This window comes from Peromyscus leucopus, chromosome 20 (assembly GCF_004664715.2).
Source record: "Peromyscus leucopus breed LL Stock chromosome 20, UCI_PerLeu_2.1, whole genome shotgun sequence".
Taxonomy (NCBI): Eukaryota; Metazoa; Chordata; class Mammalia; order Rodentia; family Cricetidae; genus Peromyscus; species Peromyscus leucopus.
The window spans coordinates 8410174-8428775 of record NC_051080.1 but is presented as its reverse complement, the minus strand read 5'-3'; the positions used below and the strand labels follow the sequence as shown (position 1 = coordinate 8428775).

General features: G+C 44.4%; 1 protein-coding gene across 2 annotated transcripts in view; it reads left to right on the top strand.

The window, feature by feature from the left end:
* Ano6 (anoctamin 6) overlaps positions 1-18602 on the top strand; it is a 187564-nt gene that overhangs the window by 22391 nt on the left and 146571 nt on the right. The window contains exon 2 of one of the 2 annotated variants that reach the window (XM_028869300.2): positions 15270-15332. The exons of the other annotated variant lie outside the window; for it this stretch is intronic. Coding sequence (XP_028725133.1) covers positions 15270-15332 — 63 coding nt within the window. The remainder of the gene's footprint in view (positions 1-15269; positions 15333-18602) is intronic. 2 annotated transcript variants of the gene reach the window in all.

The following is an 18602-nucleotide window of genomic DNA, read 5'->3' as shown; positions in this document are numbered from 1 at the left end:
CACCTGGCTCTGCCTCCCGAGTGCTGGGATTAAAGGCGTGCGCCACCACCGCCCGGCCCAGGCTATGACTTTTACTTCCTCACTTAATCGTCTTTTGGAATTTGTGGAAACCGTCACAGAGCAGGAAAATGTCATGGTTTCCCCCCTCATTTTGGGTGTTGATATCTTTGTTTTTCAACTTCCTTGAGGAGCAAAATTACCATTGAGGCTTTTTTTTTTTTTTTTTTTTTTTTTGCCTATTCTGGATGTAGAATGTGACCATAACATTGTTTTAATAAGGGCCTATTGTGTCCGTTTATTTTCAGGCTGCACACCCACCCCTCACATGTGGGCAGGGAGCAGTTTGTAATTCTGGCTGTTTGGTATCACCTTTGTTAAGCTGCCCATGTATCACATTGCCATCGGATAGAATAAGACTATTCAGAGAAAGGAAATTTTGATGGTCTCTAATGTCTGTCAACATTTTGGTTTTGAAGTAAAATAAAGACTGTTTAGCAGTCCCTATAGTAAGGGCACCAATAATCAGAATGGATCCTGGCCTTCTACATGGAAATATTCTGCTTTCAGCTGTGGGAGGTCTGACCCCTGTGGATGTCCTGCCCTGCATATCATGAGATATAAGAGCCTAACAGTAGTTTTGTGACCTTGCCCCTCCCAAAGCTTTCTAGGCTGATTTCACTGTTGGAATCCAACTATGAGACATAGAAGTTGAGGCCACAGAATTAAAAGATTATTTTCTTGCTTGTTTTAAAATTTTCTTCTTATTTGTTTTTTGAGTCCATTTCCCTCTATAGCCAAAGTTGGTCCTCGACTCCCAATTCTATCCCTTCAGCCTATGCATGCTGGAATTGTAGGCATACATTATCAGTCCTGGCATAAATTTACATTTTACTTAGCTTGTTACTCACATAATATCGGAATATTTCCCTATAGCAGATAGAAGGTGCATCTTTTGAGAAGGACATCACATCTGAGGAAAATAAATGTAGTTTTAATGATTTTCCTCATCATGCAGCTCCCTACTAGGTTTTCTCATTTGAAATCAACAGGAGGCCAAACTTTGATTTTCTATCTCCCCTCAAGCCCTAGCCATTAATTCCATTGTAGGCAGAGAAAATAAAATTCAGAAATCCTAAACATACAAAATTATTCCTTGTTGGAAATAATTTGAGAGTGGCATGCTGATGCCATTAATAACAGTGATGTAAAATTAGAGTTCAAGGAAGAGGCACAGAAGATTAAAAATTCTGAGTATTAGCCTTATATCTACACAAGTTAGAAGGTACAAGATATCATTAAGAACCTAGATTTAAATGAATAACCTCGTTCAACAAGGACTTAAGGTCTCAATGCAGGACGATATATAATTACAGTGCTTTGCCCAAGTTATATAAACATGTTAAGTTACTTTGAGCCAGTTATTACTCTTGTCCTGGGTAATTGCCAATATCCTAGCTCCCAGTCAGTGAACCGTGGGATTTGGATTAGATTATGTATCCGAGAGTCCTCCCAGCTTGCTGATTTCATAACTGTATGTTGATAACGCCTGTAAAGAGGCTGGGGAGTTTTGATTTATGCTTTGGGTTTGCAAAAGCTCTTCTAAAAGGTTCTGCAATCTATGAAGGAGAGTCTTGATGGATGGGTGCTGGATAGAAAGAAAGAAGGCAATAACAAAAAAATGTTGAGCTATATAATTTGAAGGGCCTGGGAGGGAAGGGTTACTTATTGGGAACCTGAATCTGTACTACAGTTGTGTATACCTCCTGCAGGTGGCCACGAAGTTTTGGAGAGAGGAGGATGGAGATGCTGTTGGCCATTATTGCCAGGGGAGGCAGTGTCATTATGCCTCTGTATCTACAGTGCCCCCATTCTTGAATTCGGCCAACTGCCTATCCAAATATTGGAGAAGAGCTGTGGCACAGACAGGAGACATTGCCATCATTATTCATAAACAACACAGCTCCACAGCTGTTTGCATAGCATTTGCTTTGCATTGGCTGTTGGTGGTCTCCAGATGATGTATAGTGTAGAGGAGGCTTAATAGGTCCCATGTAAACACTACGTGATTTCATATCAGAGCTTGAGCATCCATGGTAGGGGTATCTCTTGTGGTTGCTAGGTGATGTCTGACTGCTCAGATCCATGTCTTTGGCCCTGTGATGACCGTCTTTCTTATGCTCTCAAAGACCAGAGACTAGGTTAGGAATCAAGAGAAATTGGATGTTTTTACTATGTTCCCCCCACAAAATGATCTCTGGGGAAACTTGGTGGAGGTGGGTTTACTGTGGCCTTATTTGTACATGTTATTGCAGTGTACTGAGAACTGTGGAGACCGCTAAGGAAAGAAGGGCCGTCAACCTGTGTTGGCGGACGCATACCCAGTTGTATCTCTTCCTTCGCTAGCCTTTGAATAATGGCCTTTTGTAGTTCACTAAGAGCACACTCGGGCCTTGCATTTTAATTATGGTACACTAAAATAGGGAAGTCTATGAACAGCTGATTATTAGACTTGAGTACACAGACCTGCCTGAGTTGGTTTTTGTTTCATGGAATGCCTGTAAGATGGATAATTATATTAGTAGTCATGGTGATAATTATAAGACTATTTATCAATAAACCAGTCCTTAACAGCATGGACTGTGTGCTGGGTTCTTTTCCGAGTACGCTTGCTTCTCAGTGGTTCCTCATGAGGATCTTGGTGGGTGTGCACCACTGTCATCTCCTTTCTGTGGGCAAAAAAAAAAAGCTGAGTCACAGATCCCGTAACTTACCAACATCACATAACTTACAAGGGACTAATCCGACACTTGAACATAGGATTTCTGGTTTCTGAGGCCATGATGTTCGCTGTTTGCCACTGTACTGTACCTCTCCTGGCAGGATGGGCGGGGTAGGACTGGGCAGTTTGCTGAAGGTTTTGTTGGTACTAACAAGTGCTTGCTAGAACTATTGGGAAAAAATATGTATGTGTGTGTGTGTGTGTGTGTGTATACATATATATGTATATATATGCCATTTTTAAAATTACATTTATTTATTTACTTTCTCTTTTTCCCTTTTTCTTCTCTCTCTCTCTCTCTCTCTCTCTCTCTCTCTCTCTCTCTCTCTCTCTCTCTCTCTCTCTGTGTTATGGATGCATGCTTGCCACAGCACACACATGTGGAGGTCAGAGGACAACCTTGAGTGGGGAGTAGGTTCTCTCTTTCCACCCTGTGGGTCCTGCAAATTCAGGCAATCAGACATGGTGGCAAGACTTTCTACTCATTGAGAATCTAACACTCCAGCCCCCCCAGCCCGTTTTTATCCCTTTTTTTTTTTTTGAGTCAGGGTTTCTCTATGTAGCTTTGCGCCTTTCCTGGATCTCGCTCTGTAGCCCAGGCTGGCCTCAAACTCACAAAGATCCGCCTGCCTCTGCCTCCCAAGTGCTGAGATTAAAGGCGTGTGCCACCACCGCCCGGCTATTTATTCCCATATTTTAAGTTTGATTTTTAGACTGTAATGTAAGTATATTATCATTCTGGTATTTTTTTGTTTGTCATTTGTTTATTTACTCTCTGAGACAGAGTCCCTAGAGCTGGGACTTCAGGCTGGCCTTGAATTTGCTCTAGCTAAGGCTGGGCACGAACTCCTGGTCTCTCCTGCTTCCTCCTCCCGAGTGCTAGGATTACAGGTGTTCCACAACCAGATGATTTTGCTTTTTATCAAATGCTTGCCACACTTTGGTAGAGAATATAGTATTTAACCTTTTCACTGGAAGACCTATGATTAAATGAGTTGTAAAAAATTCCCCAAGTTACAAATGAAAACCTAAGGCCTACCGATTAGTTAATAATGAGCTAGAAACCTGAATTATGCACAGTGCATTTGGGTGCCTGAAAGTGACGTTTCCTGGCTCAGATGTTTTACTATGTATTTTCCTCTGAATGGCAAGTCATGAAACAATCATGTTTTTAAAATAACTGTTCAAGATTTGACTTAAAGTTTTACTTCTCTGTTTTGTAATGGAGAATAAGCTAGTTTTTACTTAAAATTTCCCCATATAATAAGTACCTCTTTCTTATAGTAGTGAATGCTATCAAATCAAGCCATCAGTTTTACATTTTAACATGTTCAAATTGTCAAGATGTCTACTTATTAGAGAATTCTCAATTTTATGAGTACCTGTTCCTGTAATTTATGAATGTAATCCCATTCCCGCCTTCCTTCTCTTTTTATTCTAATCCCACATGTTTAATCTGCCGGTTACCTTTAACCCTGGTCACCTTTCCACTTAGAAAGACTGGTCCCACTACAGCTTTGTCCTCCAGGAAAAGCAGGACTGTGATGGAGGAGGTTGCCATGGATGCTGCTACACTGCTCCATGGGTATGGTCTGTAAGGCGTTACCTTGGAATCGCAGGCTTCTTCGTTTAGGAAGAGCCATCCCAGACAGTACAGCAAAACCAGTCAGGTGGTGTGCCTTCCTGCAAACCCAGCCCTGGAAGACCGAGGCAGCAGAACCATTGAGTTTGAGGCTAGTCTGGGTTGTATAGTGAGACCCCCATCTCAAAAACACAACATGAAAACAAAAGCATAGAGAAATGAATCCCAAACTGAGCATCCTCTCTACTAGAGACCATAATGGAGTAAGTGGCCTGGGCACAGAACAGGTGACTTAATGGCGGTGTTTGTTGAGGGCATATTGAGATTGGGATAGTGTCATTGCATTGTGTCATCCAGATGATTCTGTCTGTCCCTGGGTGTGTCGCCTTGACGTTATCACAGGTCTCTTTATGATCATGGTGCCGTAAAACTGATCATGTACCTGACATGTGATCGCTTGCACACACACACACACACACACACACACACACACACACACACACATACACACACACACACACACACACACACACATACACACAAGATAAAGGATCACCATGCACTGTACCTCTAGCCTCATTAACCACCACCACAGTGGTCATTTCAGATTCTAGACCACATTTACCTAAGGCATTTTGGGTAATTTATTTTCATATCTGTCTGTCTTTTGTTGTACTGGTACTTTGGATAGGCTGTGTTTTCCACTTATTTGATTGTGACTGCTGTTAATCATTATGGAATCTTATTATTACTGCCTGTATATAAATCAAGAAAGCAAATTTGATTTCCAGCATTCTAATGTGGTAAAACAAATTTGTGAATCCAGGAAGTTTCTTCTGTACATGTAAGTAACGGAGAGAAAATAAATGTGGGCACAGACACTAGCTATTATAATCATCTTTTGACCCCAGCCACCCTTTAAGTAGCCCAAGTAATGACTGTTTGATATTTATTATAAAGCATATTAAATTCCTTGATTAACTGAACCATTCATTCCTCCTTTTTTGTTTCATGTGGCAGCGAAAATAGATTGTTCTATTATCATTCTTGCTAGGAAACTTATAAAATTATTCATAAATGTATTTTAAACTGGAGATATATTCAGATATTACTGGGGGTACTGAGCAGAAAACAGTTCACATTTGAATGGCAGGCGCATGATTATAAATTCCCTTCCTACTGAATATTAATCACTGGCTCCATATGGCTGGTGGATAAAACTCTGAGAGGCAGCCTAGAGATGTAAATTCCTACCCCATCATGAACTTTATGTGATTTAGTTCACTGTTTAAAATTAACTGACTGACCCCCGAATTATTTTAAAAAAAAAAAGATTCTTTCTGGGAAGTCCAAAGGGCCAAAGATTCTCAAGAAGGGTTGTGATTCCTTTTCTCCTCTCCTTGGTCCTTCTCCTCCCTCCCTGCTCTACTGATTTAATTCAAAGTGAATTTGGGTCCCTCTACCTCTCTCAACCATGCCTGCTCTCCAGGAGCAATGCTGTTCACACCCCTGGCATTTTAGAGTCCCTGCTCCAGGGTACGCCATGACCCCCTCCCTGTTCTCCATCTATGGGCCCATTCCTTCCCTCCTGATTCTGGGCTTCTGGAATGCATTCGGTGATGGTGATTGACTGCTCACAATGGAGCTCATTACCACCCCTCCCTCAGCCACACCTCCCATCTGGTTTTCCCTTCCCTTTGAATGGCACCCACTGTCTACCCACAGTGTTCCATTTCCTCTTCCTCCTCACACCCCTGCTTCCTCTTTGTGCTTTCGATGGAACACCATATCCCTTTTGCATTCTGCCTTCCCCATGTTCTCAGCCAGGCTCCTGCTCTCTCTCCCACGTGACTACATCTTGGTTTGAGTTTCATTTTGCCGACTTGTTCCAAATGTGCCTTTCTCCGCTCCATTTCCAGATTTATCTGTCCAGAGCAGGGGTATGAATGTGTCACCCTCCAGGATTTATATGCCGTAAGTGAGGAAAACCATGGACTGTGATGAGATTGTGTGGGAAAATGACATAAGCAAGAGTTAATTTCCCAGGATTATATGCGTGCTAATCAGGATCCCAAAGGGGCTTCGCTGAGAAAACTGGAAAACTGAATTGATTTTTTTCCCCTGTAAAATCAATCAAGTGAGAATTTAAAAAAAAAAAAATGAAGTTTTGAAATGAAAATGCTTACTGTTGAATTCAGCCTAGCTGCCTGTGAGTTGTGTGGTCTTGGACAGCACCCTCATCCATAATTGTCTTTCAAAGGGATTATGACTAATAGTAGTGATTAAATGATTTCATATATAGCACAGGGCCTGGCACATAGTAAACAGATTAGTAAAATGGAAACACAACTAGTCACGCGCACAGGCATACATGTTTATAAAGTACGTAAAGATGGAAGACCACGATAGTGCTTATCTGTATACAGTGAGGTCGTGATTGTTTATTTATACTTACCATTTTCTGTAACAATTATTTGTTACTTTACCAAGTGAAAACAAGAAACAGGAAAACAATATCTCCCAGAGGAGAAAGCCACATTCCCACATGTTTCATCCCAGGCTCCTCTTGCCTTCTTCCTCTTCAGCCCCCGACCTTCTGCCTGACTTTGTGGTCACCATGACTTTTGAAATACTGTGTTGTTGTAGCCCGTTTTTCAGGTTCCTAGTGGCTTTACCCAGCAGGTCTGCATGGAGAGGGTGCTTGGACCACGGGCCTGAGTGCAGGTGTCTGAGATGGTCTGCACTTGGCTGTGCTGGGGGGATGGTCTTTTGCTCCACCCCTTGGCATTCCCTTATATATACCCTAGGGCAGAGACAGTCGGGCCTGATGGATTAGGATCCAGGCCCTCTCGAGGCTATCCTGTATTTTCTATCTGTTTCTCTCTCCTCTATCCTTCTAATATTTCCTGCTGCTCCTACTCAAGAGTACCCTGGGGCAAATGTGGGGGTGGTGGGTAGCCCCTCCACACTGTGTCCTTTGTCCACCCAGGTTCCTGCCTGCCCTTGCTGTTCGTTCCTTTTGCCTAGGTTGTTGCAAGATTCCTCTTGACATCACTCCTCCAGTCAGGTTGAGCATTAGGTCAGCTGTGTTAAAAGTGTCTGATTTGTATCTCTTTACCCCAGTGGAGTGCTTTCCTCCAGTGTGGGGACTTTACTAGAAGCTGGAAATAAAACATGATTTAGTTGCGGACCGTGCCCTCCGTGTTGCTGACGGCCCTAACAGGAGGAGAGGGCATGTGACGCCATGAGGGCAGTCAATGTTATAGGATCTCTGGCGCAGCGCCGCCAGAGGGAGAGGAGGAAACAGTGGCCCTTGGGAAAACATTTGGGGTGGTGTGTTTCGTATTTCTATTCAAGAGATGATATTTAAAGTACTGACCAGCCGTGTCCCCGATTAGGTAACACAGAGCCATCGAGGTGTTCCAAGGAGGAGTTTTGCATGGAACTAAGGCGGGTCATGGGAGAATGGGCTGGTCTTCAGAATGGCGAGGGCTGAGCTGGAGGTGGGTTCTTCTTGGTGCTCGGCATGTGGCGGAGTCTCAGAAATGTTCTGGCTGCATAGTATGCCTCCTCCTGGTGTCTGTAGTGGGTTTAGGAGTTTGAGGATTCCCACAGGTTCTTTTTTTTTTTTTGTTTTGTTTTTTGTTTTTTTGTTTTTTTGTTTTTCGAGACAGGGTTTCTCTGTGTAGTTTTGCGCCTTTCCTGGAACTCACTTGGTAGCCCAGGCTGGCCTCGAACTCACAGCCTGGCTCTGCCTCCCGAGTGCTGGGATTAAAGGCGTGCGCCACCAACGCCCGGCCTCCCACAGGTTCTATACAATACTATCTGTGTGTGTGTCTGCATTTGAGGATTTTCCTAGGGGAAAGAAGGTTTTTTTGGATTTTACCAGATTCTGTTAATGGATTGTGTGTGAAAAGCCAAGAACCATTGTTTAGGAAAAACAAAAACAAGGGCATGTGTGTGCAAAGGTGTGCGCATGCACGAGACACACACACACACACACACACACACACACACATATACACACACCCTCTAGAAATGAGTGTTAGAGGGGCACAGCAGAGGATTGGTTGGAGGATGCATTGGCTCCAGCTGAGGTTGGCAGGGGTGCCCTTGACGCCCACTGGGCAGGCCCTCACCTGCTAGAACCCCACAGGGACTGGCCACAGCCCTGCTCCCGATGCTGGCTCTGGACCCCTTTTCCAGTTCCTTCAAGCAGGCTGGTTTCTGTCTGTTCATTTGCTCCAAGTAAGCGGTGGCAGTGTTCTTTCCCAACGGCTCTCTGGGGCAGGAAACATGGGGTTGAAGGACCGGAGAGAGAATGGAAGTGCCCGTGTTTTATTCTGAGGTGACCGTGTGAAGAGAGCAGGCAGGCAGGCACTACAAGCAGATTTCAGTGGCGGCCAGTTTTCCGGCATTGAAGACCGAAGCAGCATGACCCTCCCGGGAACAGAGCAGATCCGCTTTGGTTGAACTCCCCAGCCTTTAGGATCCTGCCCAGGCAGATTCCTCACGGTGCAGACGTAATAGCCCTCTGCATACCTTTGCTCTAGACCATGATGGACTTCAGCAATGTTGTTCCCCGTTTCTCTTCCATCGGGCCAGAGTGGCTTATTGCTGATGTGACTTTGAGCTTTCCAGCCTGAAGGTAGTGAGTTCAGTCTGTGCAGTTCATTGAGCACAAAGGAAGTCCAGACAGCTGGAGAGGCTCTGGTATTTGTCTTAGTAAGGCAAAGAGTGCTGGTAAGGGAAGGAGGCTGATCTTAGCAAAGAGAGGAACTGCCTTTCCACAGGGAGGGGTTTGGTTCCGTGTGGATCTGATGCAACTTCTGATGCTATCTGCTTGCTAAACAGCATGGGTAACTTCAAGTCCGCATGAAGAACAAAGGTCCTGGAACAGACCTGGAGGGCCTTGTTGGTCCCATTGGACTTCTGGACTATCTGGGGAGTGCCATGGTCACCACTCTGAGTCAAGTTGCCTGGCACTGTGTTCAGCTCTGCTAGGGTAACAACAGACCATGAGGGTTCTCAGGATCCGTGATAGTTAAAGGAATGCAAGATTCCAAAACAGGATTGTCAAAAAAGGAAATGCAAGCGTCTTGATGGTTTTTCTGGTATATGAGGTCACCGACCCGTAGTGATGAATGTTTTTCTATTATTGAGGAACAAAGAATAGGAAAATTTCCGTGAACTTTATTACAAGGTCTTCATTGGGGTCAGTTAGAAAGTATGTAGAACATTTTCCTATGATTCTGTCCTAGTGACTGTTAATGCTAATACTTTAACATTTCACTGTTGCTTTTTTGGATTAGACGCTCCATTGAATAGGAAGTAGAAGGAAGCTTATGTTACAACTCCATCATCTGTTAAGAACAGGCTCAGAACTTTCCAGGAGGGAAGCATTATTGTCTCCATTTTTGGGGTCACTAAGACAAACAGCATTCATGATAAATGGCAGTCCTTTGTGTGGCATCTGCCTGAGTTTGTGTGACTCTAAACATCTTGCTTCTAGTTCATCTGCAACTATGGGGAATCCAGTGTTCCCTCAGACCATCTCTACATCTTGTCCTGAAGACATTCACCGTCTTCTGAGAACAGCTGTTCATGATCCGGTCACTTATGTGTTTGTCCAGAACAAACCTATCCGTTGAGACTGCTCAACCTGGCTGAGACATGCTCGGTGGTACAACAGGTCTGAAATGCTTGCTTTCAGGTGTAGAAAAGAAAAGAAAAGAAGGGAAGCATTTCCTTATAATAAAGATAAAAGTCTTAATTCACATGGCACACATTTGGACCGTCACTGGCAAGGCAAGGACAGAAAAAGTGATAGGCAGTGTAGAGTCCATCAGGGTGGGAGCAAGGTGAATCGACTTTGATCCGGATTTAACCTGCTGATCATAAACCCTCATATCTCCCACCTCAGCTGTACCACACCCCTTTTTATTTGCAAGTGTTGAATAGGTGAGCTGTTATAGAAAAATTGGAAATTATGGAAAGCTGCAAAAACCACAGTAACAAACATTCCCACCCCCTAACATTACCTCCCAAAGAGAAGCTGGACATGCTTTGGCAAACTGTCTTCCCGCCCCTTCCAAAGGCCATTTGTAGGTTCATGCAGTTCTCTCCTGCTTTTTCACTGAGCTTGCTCTATTAGAATTCCTTCCACTTATTTTATTTCTTTCATTGTGATAGTATGTACGTAAGTTTATCATTTTAACCATTTTCTAATTTCCATAGCACTAAGCATATTCAGTTAGGCAACCATCACCGTTACTTAGTTCTGGAACTTTTCATCATCTATATTCTACATCTGTGAAAAACACACTAAATAGCGGAGTAAGAGTCTGTTACATGCAATTTACTATGTCCTATTTACCTGTGAAAACATAGCAAATACTTATTTTGTGCTCACTGTCATAGTTTATGATTAAGGTAGTAAAGAAAATATGGTACCTGGGTGACTGGCACGATGGCTTGGCAGTCAAGGGCACTGGGTGCTCTCGAAGAGGAGTTGGGTCTCGTTCCAACCACCTGCATGACAGCTCACAACTGTTAGTCTAGTTCCAAGGGATCTGCTGCCTTCTTTTGCCCCCGCTGGGCACCTGACATGCGTGTGCTACACAAACAGATGCGTAGATAAAATATCCATAAATATAAAAATAAAAATAATGTTAAAACCATTAAAATTATGGTGCTTGTTCTACAGGACCTTAGAATCTGGGAGGAAATGGCCAGTTTGAGTCTTCAGTGATGCCGGCGCAGGGCCTGTGGGGTCATACACATGAGGGGAATTTGACTTGAAGTTTCATTTATGAGCTCACTCCTGGGTTGTCGCGAATCTCATGCATCAGTTCTTTGCTTTCATAAATAATAATAATTATGAGCTGTTTATTCATACAAATCTTTGGCCGTATTTCATATTTAGCCTTTGTTTTCTTCCTAAAGGAATTTTTGTCATTTTTTTTCCTTTTTGTTTTTTTCCATCAGCGTTCCACTGTGTAGCTCTGGCTGGCCTCAAAGGTGCCACCCTCCTGCCTCCGTCCCACGATCGCTGGGACTATAGGTGTCATCTTCCTGTGTCTTCCTATGATGGCATTCACTCTCCGTGTTAAAGATGTGTCTCTACTGACCGGTGTAGGCACGGGGCACGCTGCCAGGTGTCTACCTCAGTCTCTTGTGCCCCCAGCCCACACCTCCTTTCAGAGTGTTCCCTGCATCTCAGCTTCTTCTTTTATTGGAAAGTTTCTGTTAACTCCGGGAAAGTAATCCAGTCCATCTCACTCAGCTCATTTGGTCGATTTGGGTTTTCAGAAGTCCTACACACTCTGGTGATACAGTAAATGCAGGGGCCTGTCCTGGATGGAAGAGAACAGCGTTTTAGATAAAGTGTTACTCCAGGGAGCAGAGATATTACACGGGCTTCTGATATATTCATTCTGTGATGGCCGAGAGATAATGTTTAGTTGTTAAAACGGACCTCCCAACACACATGCATATTTGTGTTAGTGTACATATGTTTTTAAAATATACAGTTCATCTTCCTTTGAAGGCCAGATTTACAGGGGAAAAGAGTGTGGATGTGTGGGTCATGGCTTGCCTGACATGTGTCAAGGCCCTCAGCTGTACCTCCAGCGTCACACGCATGGGATGTTAGCATTGCTGAGTTAGACACGGTACCGTCCGTCATCCTCACTTCTGCAGAATGTCACTAACCACAGGACCAGGGGTTGTGACAATTAGAATTAGAGAAAGGGCTTGGGATTCATTCGGTCTGAGGCTGTGAGGCCTGTGTCAAGTGTTGAACAACCCGGAAAAATCCCAGGTTTAAATTCTAGACAATTTCTGGTAATTCAAGTTGCAAAAACGTTTCATTGTGTTATCAAGCCCTTTCATTTAAGAGTGGAAAGAATGATCCCTCTTGTCAGTTTTTTTTTTTTATGTTGGCAATTCCATCCGTAATTAGAAAGCATTGACGTTTTCATTATGAAAATGGCTTTCCTGAGTTTAAAGCTGGAACCATGAAATTCAGTTGTTTAAAACTCACTGGCATTAGCCCATGCAGTTACTTTTATGTAAAAGCAACTTAAAATTGATTTGGGGCATTCTGAGTTGGACAGTGTCAGTTTGCTCACGTGTCACAAGTGGCTCTAAGAATCAGAGCAGCCCACTGAAGAGTCTCGGGGCGCACGGCCTCGTACGCACCTTAGTTGAGTCTGCTTTTTCTCGTCTTGTATTCATTAGCTAGGGCAGCCATAAGAGCATCACAGAGCAGGCCATTAAGCAACGGATGTTTATTTTCAGATGTTTATTTCCACACCGTTCTGGAAGGGCCTAAGTCAAGGTGTCAGCACTCCTGGTCTCCTGGGGTCAGTCGTGTCCCCCCCCCACAGCTGCCCCCTCTGTCCCCATATGATTTCCCTCAGTGCCCGCACACACACCTGTTACCTCCTGCAGACAGAATTCCTCGGTTCAGGACAGCAGTCTGACTGGATTAGGCTCCACCCTAATAGCCTCACGTTAGTTAACCTAACTGTTTCCTTAAAGGCTGTGTCTCCAAACGGTCCCCTCCAAAGGAGCCGAGAGCTAGGACTTGGGCATGGGGATTTTGAGGCGTCCCAGTTTCCTTCACGTCTATTTAAAAACAGCATCGTTTTGTTTTCATAGGGGGAGATTAGTATAAAGAAGAAACCAAAAGATAGCGCTCTGGCACGTTGTTACTGTCTGTTATTAAGGGGGCAGGAGGACAAGTGGATGAAAAATAAGTGGAACCGCTTTGAAGGAGAGTAAAGGAAAAACAGTCTTCTCCCTCCCAGCCCTCGCCTCACAAGTAACTGCTGACGTTTGCACTTTTCGCTTTTTATATTGAGGCTGGATGCAGTTTTCTCCAAGTGTTCATGTGTCATGGCGACTCATCCATGTGCTGGCTGGCCTGAAATGCTATGTAGCAATCCATCCTCTGTGTGTGTGTGTGTGTGTGTGTGTGTGTGTGTGTGTGTGTGTGGTTTCACTTTGGTCAGCTCTTCGTGGGCATTTAGGCCTTTTTCCAGGGCCACACCCACTCCTAACTACCCAAGTGGAGAGCTGTACTCCCCTTTAAAGCCTAAGATGGAAAGAACCACTTAATAAAGTGAATAGGCCTTTGCTTTGGGTGAAAACAGTCTTTGTTCTCAGCTTCCTGTTTACTGTTGGTGAGGGTTGTGTGAACCTCTCAGACCCTTGGAAGAGGCCCACGCAAGGCAGGGAGGGGTTTTCCTTGGCCACTGAGGTCACCTCCACCCTCAGCCCTGCCCAGGAATAGGGGTCTGTCTGAGTCACTAGCAGGAGTGCCCACTTGCACTAAAGTAAAAATGGCTGTTGCCTGTGACTCCCTTCTGCCTGCCCCAGCCTCTGCCAAGGTGGCAAGGAGCCAGCTTTCTATTGGAATGTCAGCAGCCTTAGCACTCACCAAGATCTCAGTGCAGGCCAGGATGGCCAACAGCTCCTGAGGTTAGCAGACCCTGTAAGCCAACCCATGTGGCTTGGATGCTGAGGGCGGAGCAATGCTCTGCATGGTCTGGGGTTTCCTACCCTAGCCCCTTAACCTCAGGCGTCACTGCCATTATTTTATAAGCTGCACCATGGTGTGGATGCTCTTTTTTTTTTTTTTTTTTCTGGAAATGAGGCTGTCTCTTAGAGGTGTTTCTCATTTCTGGCCCCCGGAGAGTTCATTGGCACCTGGGACTTCTGAAACACAGGCGGCCAGTGTCATATTTACCCAGCTGTGAGAGGGGCTGGAAGAGAACAGCCTTCTTCTGAAGCAGCCTTTGGCTCCCTTCATGGTCCCAAGGAGTCCCCAAGGTGGCTTGTGTCTCACTGAGGTGTTAGCATTCTGGAGGCTCCGATTTTGTGGTGCTGTGGACTTGGGTACATGGGCTTGGGGGCGGGCAATGTGTAGTTCAGCACCAGATTGAAAGGGTTGTCTGCGGGGTTTCTAATTACTGTTTGTTTGGTTCACCAGTGCCTAATAAGTGGATTTAAGTAACCTCGGGAGTGAGGAATGCAATGCTCATATTACAGGCAGTCACGCAAGTCAGACTCTACCCAAGGGCTGCAGAGTATACGCCATGGAGTCATTGGCAGGGAAGCATGCCATCGGATTTTAAATTTATAACAAGAGCAGTCTGGAACTTTCCTACCTGTCACGCACCGACATGAAGGACGTACACACCTGAAATCAGCTACCGTGTGCGAACCCATTGAAAACTCACCGGTGGTTTCTGGTGTTCAGTTTTCTTTTTAGTTTAACAGAATGAGGGGGTGAGAAACTTACCGGCTTCTCTTCCTTTCCTTTCCTTCTCCCGGCCACCGTTGCCGGAATAGGAAACCAAAGCACAGGTCTGGAACAGTGGGTGTCAGTACAGCTTGGGAAATTTCAGATGTCTGGAACCTGATCCCCGGCCCCAAGGTGCTGGTTTAATTGTCTGGGATGCAGTCTCCACTGGGCTTTTAAGAAGTTACCCAGGGGAATTATTATGTCCCAATGTTGAGACGCTGGGGATTTGAGCGGTCGCTTCATGAGGTAAATCTCAGCCCTGCTTACATATTGGCGGCACCTGGAGGTTTTGGAGAAACCTTGATGCCCACCCAGTAAGACCGCATTTCTGGAGGAGGGAACAGGGTTTCTGAAACGCTCCCGGGCAGTTCTGGTGTGCAGAAAATGTCTGGCCAACTGACTGACTGACTGACCTAACCATGTTATAATAGAAGGAAAAGCGAGATCCAGGAAATTGGAGTGGCTTGGTCAGGCCAGACCTTTGTGGCAGAGGCAGGCCTGAAACTCAGGTCTGATGCCTCTTCTGGGCTTTCTGTTGCCCAGCTCCAGGCCTTATGTTTGTTTATTGTATTTATTGATACCTCCTCATCCTTCAGGTGATGTTCCTGACTCCAGGAGGCCTTTTCTGGCTCCTCATTCTCTCCGACCATCCGGTCTGGGTAAGATCCCCTCGGTTGTGTTTGAAGAGCACGTTTACCTAGGGATCCCCTCACTCGCGTGGTCGGTTCGGGAGCACGGCCCCTAACGTTCTTGTGCACTGTGTAACTGGATGGTGTGCGTTAGGTCCTAGATACCATCTGTTGAATTGCAGTTCTCTAACTTTTGGTTAATTCGTCAGTCCTCATGTGTTGCTAAAAATAATCGGATTCTGTATACTAGCTCTGACAGCTAAGTTTATTTCCTGTGACCTACTGCATTATGGGTCAGGATCCTGTGTGTGTGTGTGTGTGTGTGTGTGTGTGTGTGTGTAGCTGGGGGGGGCAGAAGGCACTGTTTGGTAAGAGAGTGTTAATGGCAATATAATGAAAACAAGATTTGGGTGACCTGGCATGTAGCTCAGGGTGCTTTGAATAGCGTGCTGATGTGATGAAAGGGAGCCTATGGCCTCCTCAGCAGATGGAAAGTTATCTGATGAAAATAGTATTTCATGGAAATGTGTTTTAAATCATCTCTGTGTTCATGCTGAATATGTAACTCTGAGAGGCCACAAGCCAAATAGCTGAATTAAATTCCTTGGCTTTTGCCTATGCAAGTTTTCTTAAATGATGAAAACAATGCGTTTCCCTTTCTTAAATGATGAAAACAATGCGTTTCCCTCTGTCATCCTGGGTGTTTAGCATGGCGGTTTTTCCTGGGAAGTCATTGCCTGCTTGGTGTGCCTGTGTTTCCTGGTTGTGGCTCCATGGCCTGTAGGTGGCCGTGATGCTCAGTGTGAATACGATAGATAAAATGATTGTCACGGGTGGAAGATTCAGAGTTTAACATTCTTGGAACCAGGACTGCAAGCTGGGCAGAGTTGTGGGTAGACCCTAGGATGTTAAGATGTTGAAGAACAGTGGCCTAAGTGCATGGACCTACTTTGAAATCTGCATAAGACATTTCACAGGTTCCTTGTCCACAGAGATTGTCACAACCCTGGGTGTGTGTAAGCAAAACTGCCACAAAGTCAGGGAAACGCTTCCAAAATACAAACCCTCCTAAAAGTGTGAGTTGAAAGGAGCAAACTGACTTGGAGATGAATGCAAACCATTTTTTTGTTCTCGTGTTTTCTGAGGCAGGTTTTCATGTTGCAGGTTGGCCTTGAATTCACCGTGTCTCAAGAATGTCTCTAAACTCCTGATTTTCCTGTCTTCATTTCCTTAGTACTAGATCACAAGTGTGGGCCATCACACCTCGTTCCAAACTGTAAAATATTTTCATATTGAGTAATTTTACTATATTGTAAAAAATGCATTTTTTAATATCACTTTTAAAACAAAAATCTCAAGAACTACTTCTGCTGGATTTTTTTTTTTTTTTTTTTTTTTACATTTTGGATGAGGAATTTAACAGACCGGTAAAAGCCTATTGATGAGTAACTAACTTTTGCTATCCGAACTTCAGAGGCATGGCTGCATTTTCTAGAAATAAAAAAGAAGAGAGAAATTAATGTATTAAGCCTATAAAGTACAATGTTCCCATCTAGGTCACACTATTGATCTTCTGTAACTGCCCTGCAATTTAAGACTCAGGTTTTACAAGTTCTCTCTCTCTCTCTCTCTCTCTCTCTCTCTCTCTCTCTCTCTCTCTCTCTCTCTCTCTCTCTCTCTCACACACACACACACACACACACACACACACACACACACACACACGGGAACAGAGCTGGAATTTAAACCCAAGTCTTTCGGATTTCAAAGTCCTATGTCTTTGGCCCAGTGTTGAGGTCTCCAAATAAGAGTGCTTATTAATTGCAATCATTTCCTGTCCTGGTGGAAGGGTATGGGCTTTAGCTCAGTGTTTCTCAACCTGTGGGTCCTGACCCCTTTGGAGGGTCGAATGGCCCTCTCACAGGGGTCGCCTAAGATCATCAGAAAACACAGATATTTACATTATGATTCATAACAGCAGCAAAATTACAGTTATGAAATAGCGATGAAATCATTTTATGGTTGGGGGTCACCACAACATGAGGAGCTGCGTTAAAGGGTCACAGCATCAGGGAGGTTGAGAACCGCTGCGTTGGTGTCTTGGGTTTTCTATCGAGAATTGTTCAGTTGATGAGAGGACAGTTGTTTGGGAAGTGTGGAGAAAAGCGACATCTCAATGGGAATGTGAGGAAAAACAGCATGGTGGTTCGGGAAAAAGTTCAGAGTAGAACTTGTGTGCTACCAGACAACCCTGTTTCTACTCATCACCCGGAGGGAATGAAATCAATGTTTGTGTCTCCATGGCCTTTGAGGCTTTATTCATTGTAGCCCAAATATGGAAATACCTGCCTATTGATGATAAATGCATAAAGAAATTATGGGATACATATGTGTGTGTGTATATGTGTACATATCTGTGAGTATTATCTAGCCATAAAAAGAAGGAATTGTGTCATTTGTGAAATCATTCATGAATCTAAAAGACATTGTGTTAAGTAAAATAAGGCAAATGGAATCTGAAAAAGTCAAACTCACAGAAGCTGAGAGCTGAACAGTGGCTGTCGGGGCCTGGAGTAGGGAACATGAACAGGTGGTAACCAAACAGTACCTAAGTTCAAGGTAAGTGAGTGCTAAGGACCAGGTGCATGGCTGAGTGGTGACGTGTGGTAATGAACCTGACTGAGGTAATTTGCACACAGTTGTGGTGGTATTGTGTGCCCCAAAATATTGTGTACCCTAATAAATTTATCTGGGGTCAGAGAACAGACAGCCACTAGATACAGAGGCTAGAAAATGGTGGCACTCATGCTTTTAATTCTAGCATTCCAGAGGGAAAAATCCATCTGGGATCTCTGTGAGTTCAAGGCACATTGGAAAGAGCCAGGCATGGTGACACATGCCTTTAATCCCAGGGAGTGATGGTAGCAAGCAGAAAGATATATAAGACACGAGGACCAGAAACTAGAAGCATTTGGCTGGTTAAGCTTTCAGGCTTTCGAGCAATAGTTCAGCTGATAGCCATTCGGATATGAGGACACAGAGGCTTCCAGTCTGAGGAAACAAGATCAGCTGAGAAATTGGCCAGGTGAGGGTAGCTGTGGCTTGTTCTGTCTCTCTGATCTTCCAGTGTTCACCCCAATAATTGGCCTCAGGTTTGTTTTTATTAATAAGACCTTCTAAGATTCCTGCTACACACAGTGTGTATGCACAGCGAAGCACTTTATGTGAATGTGTTCACTCTTTGCCAATTACATAATCTTAAGAGGGTAGAGCTAATGACCACCTGTGGTCTAAAGTCAT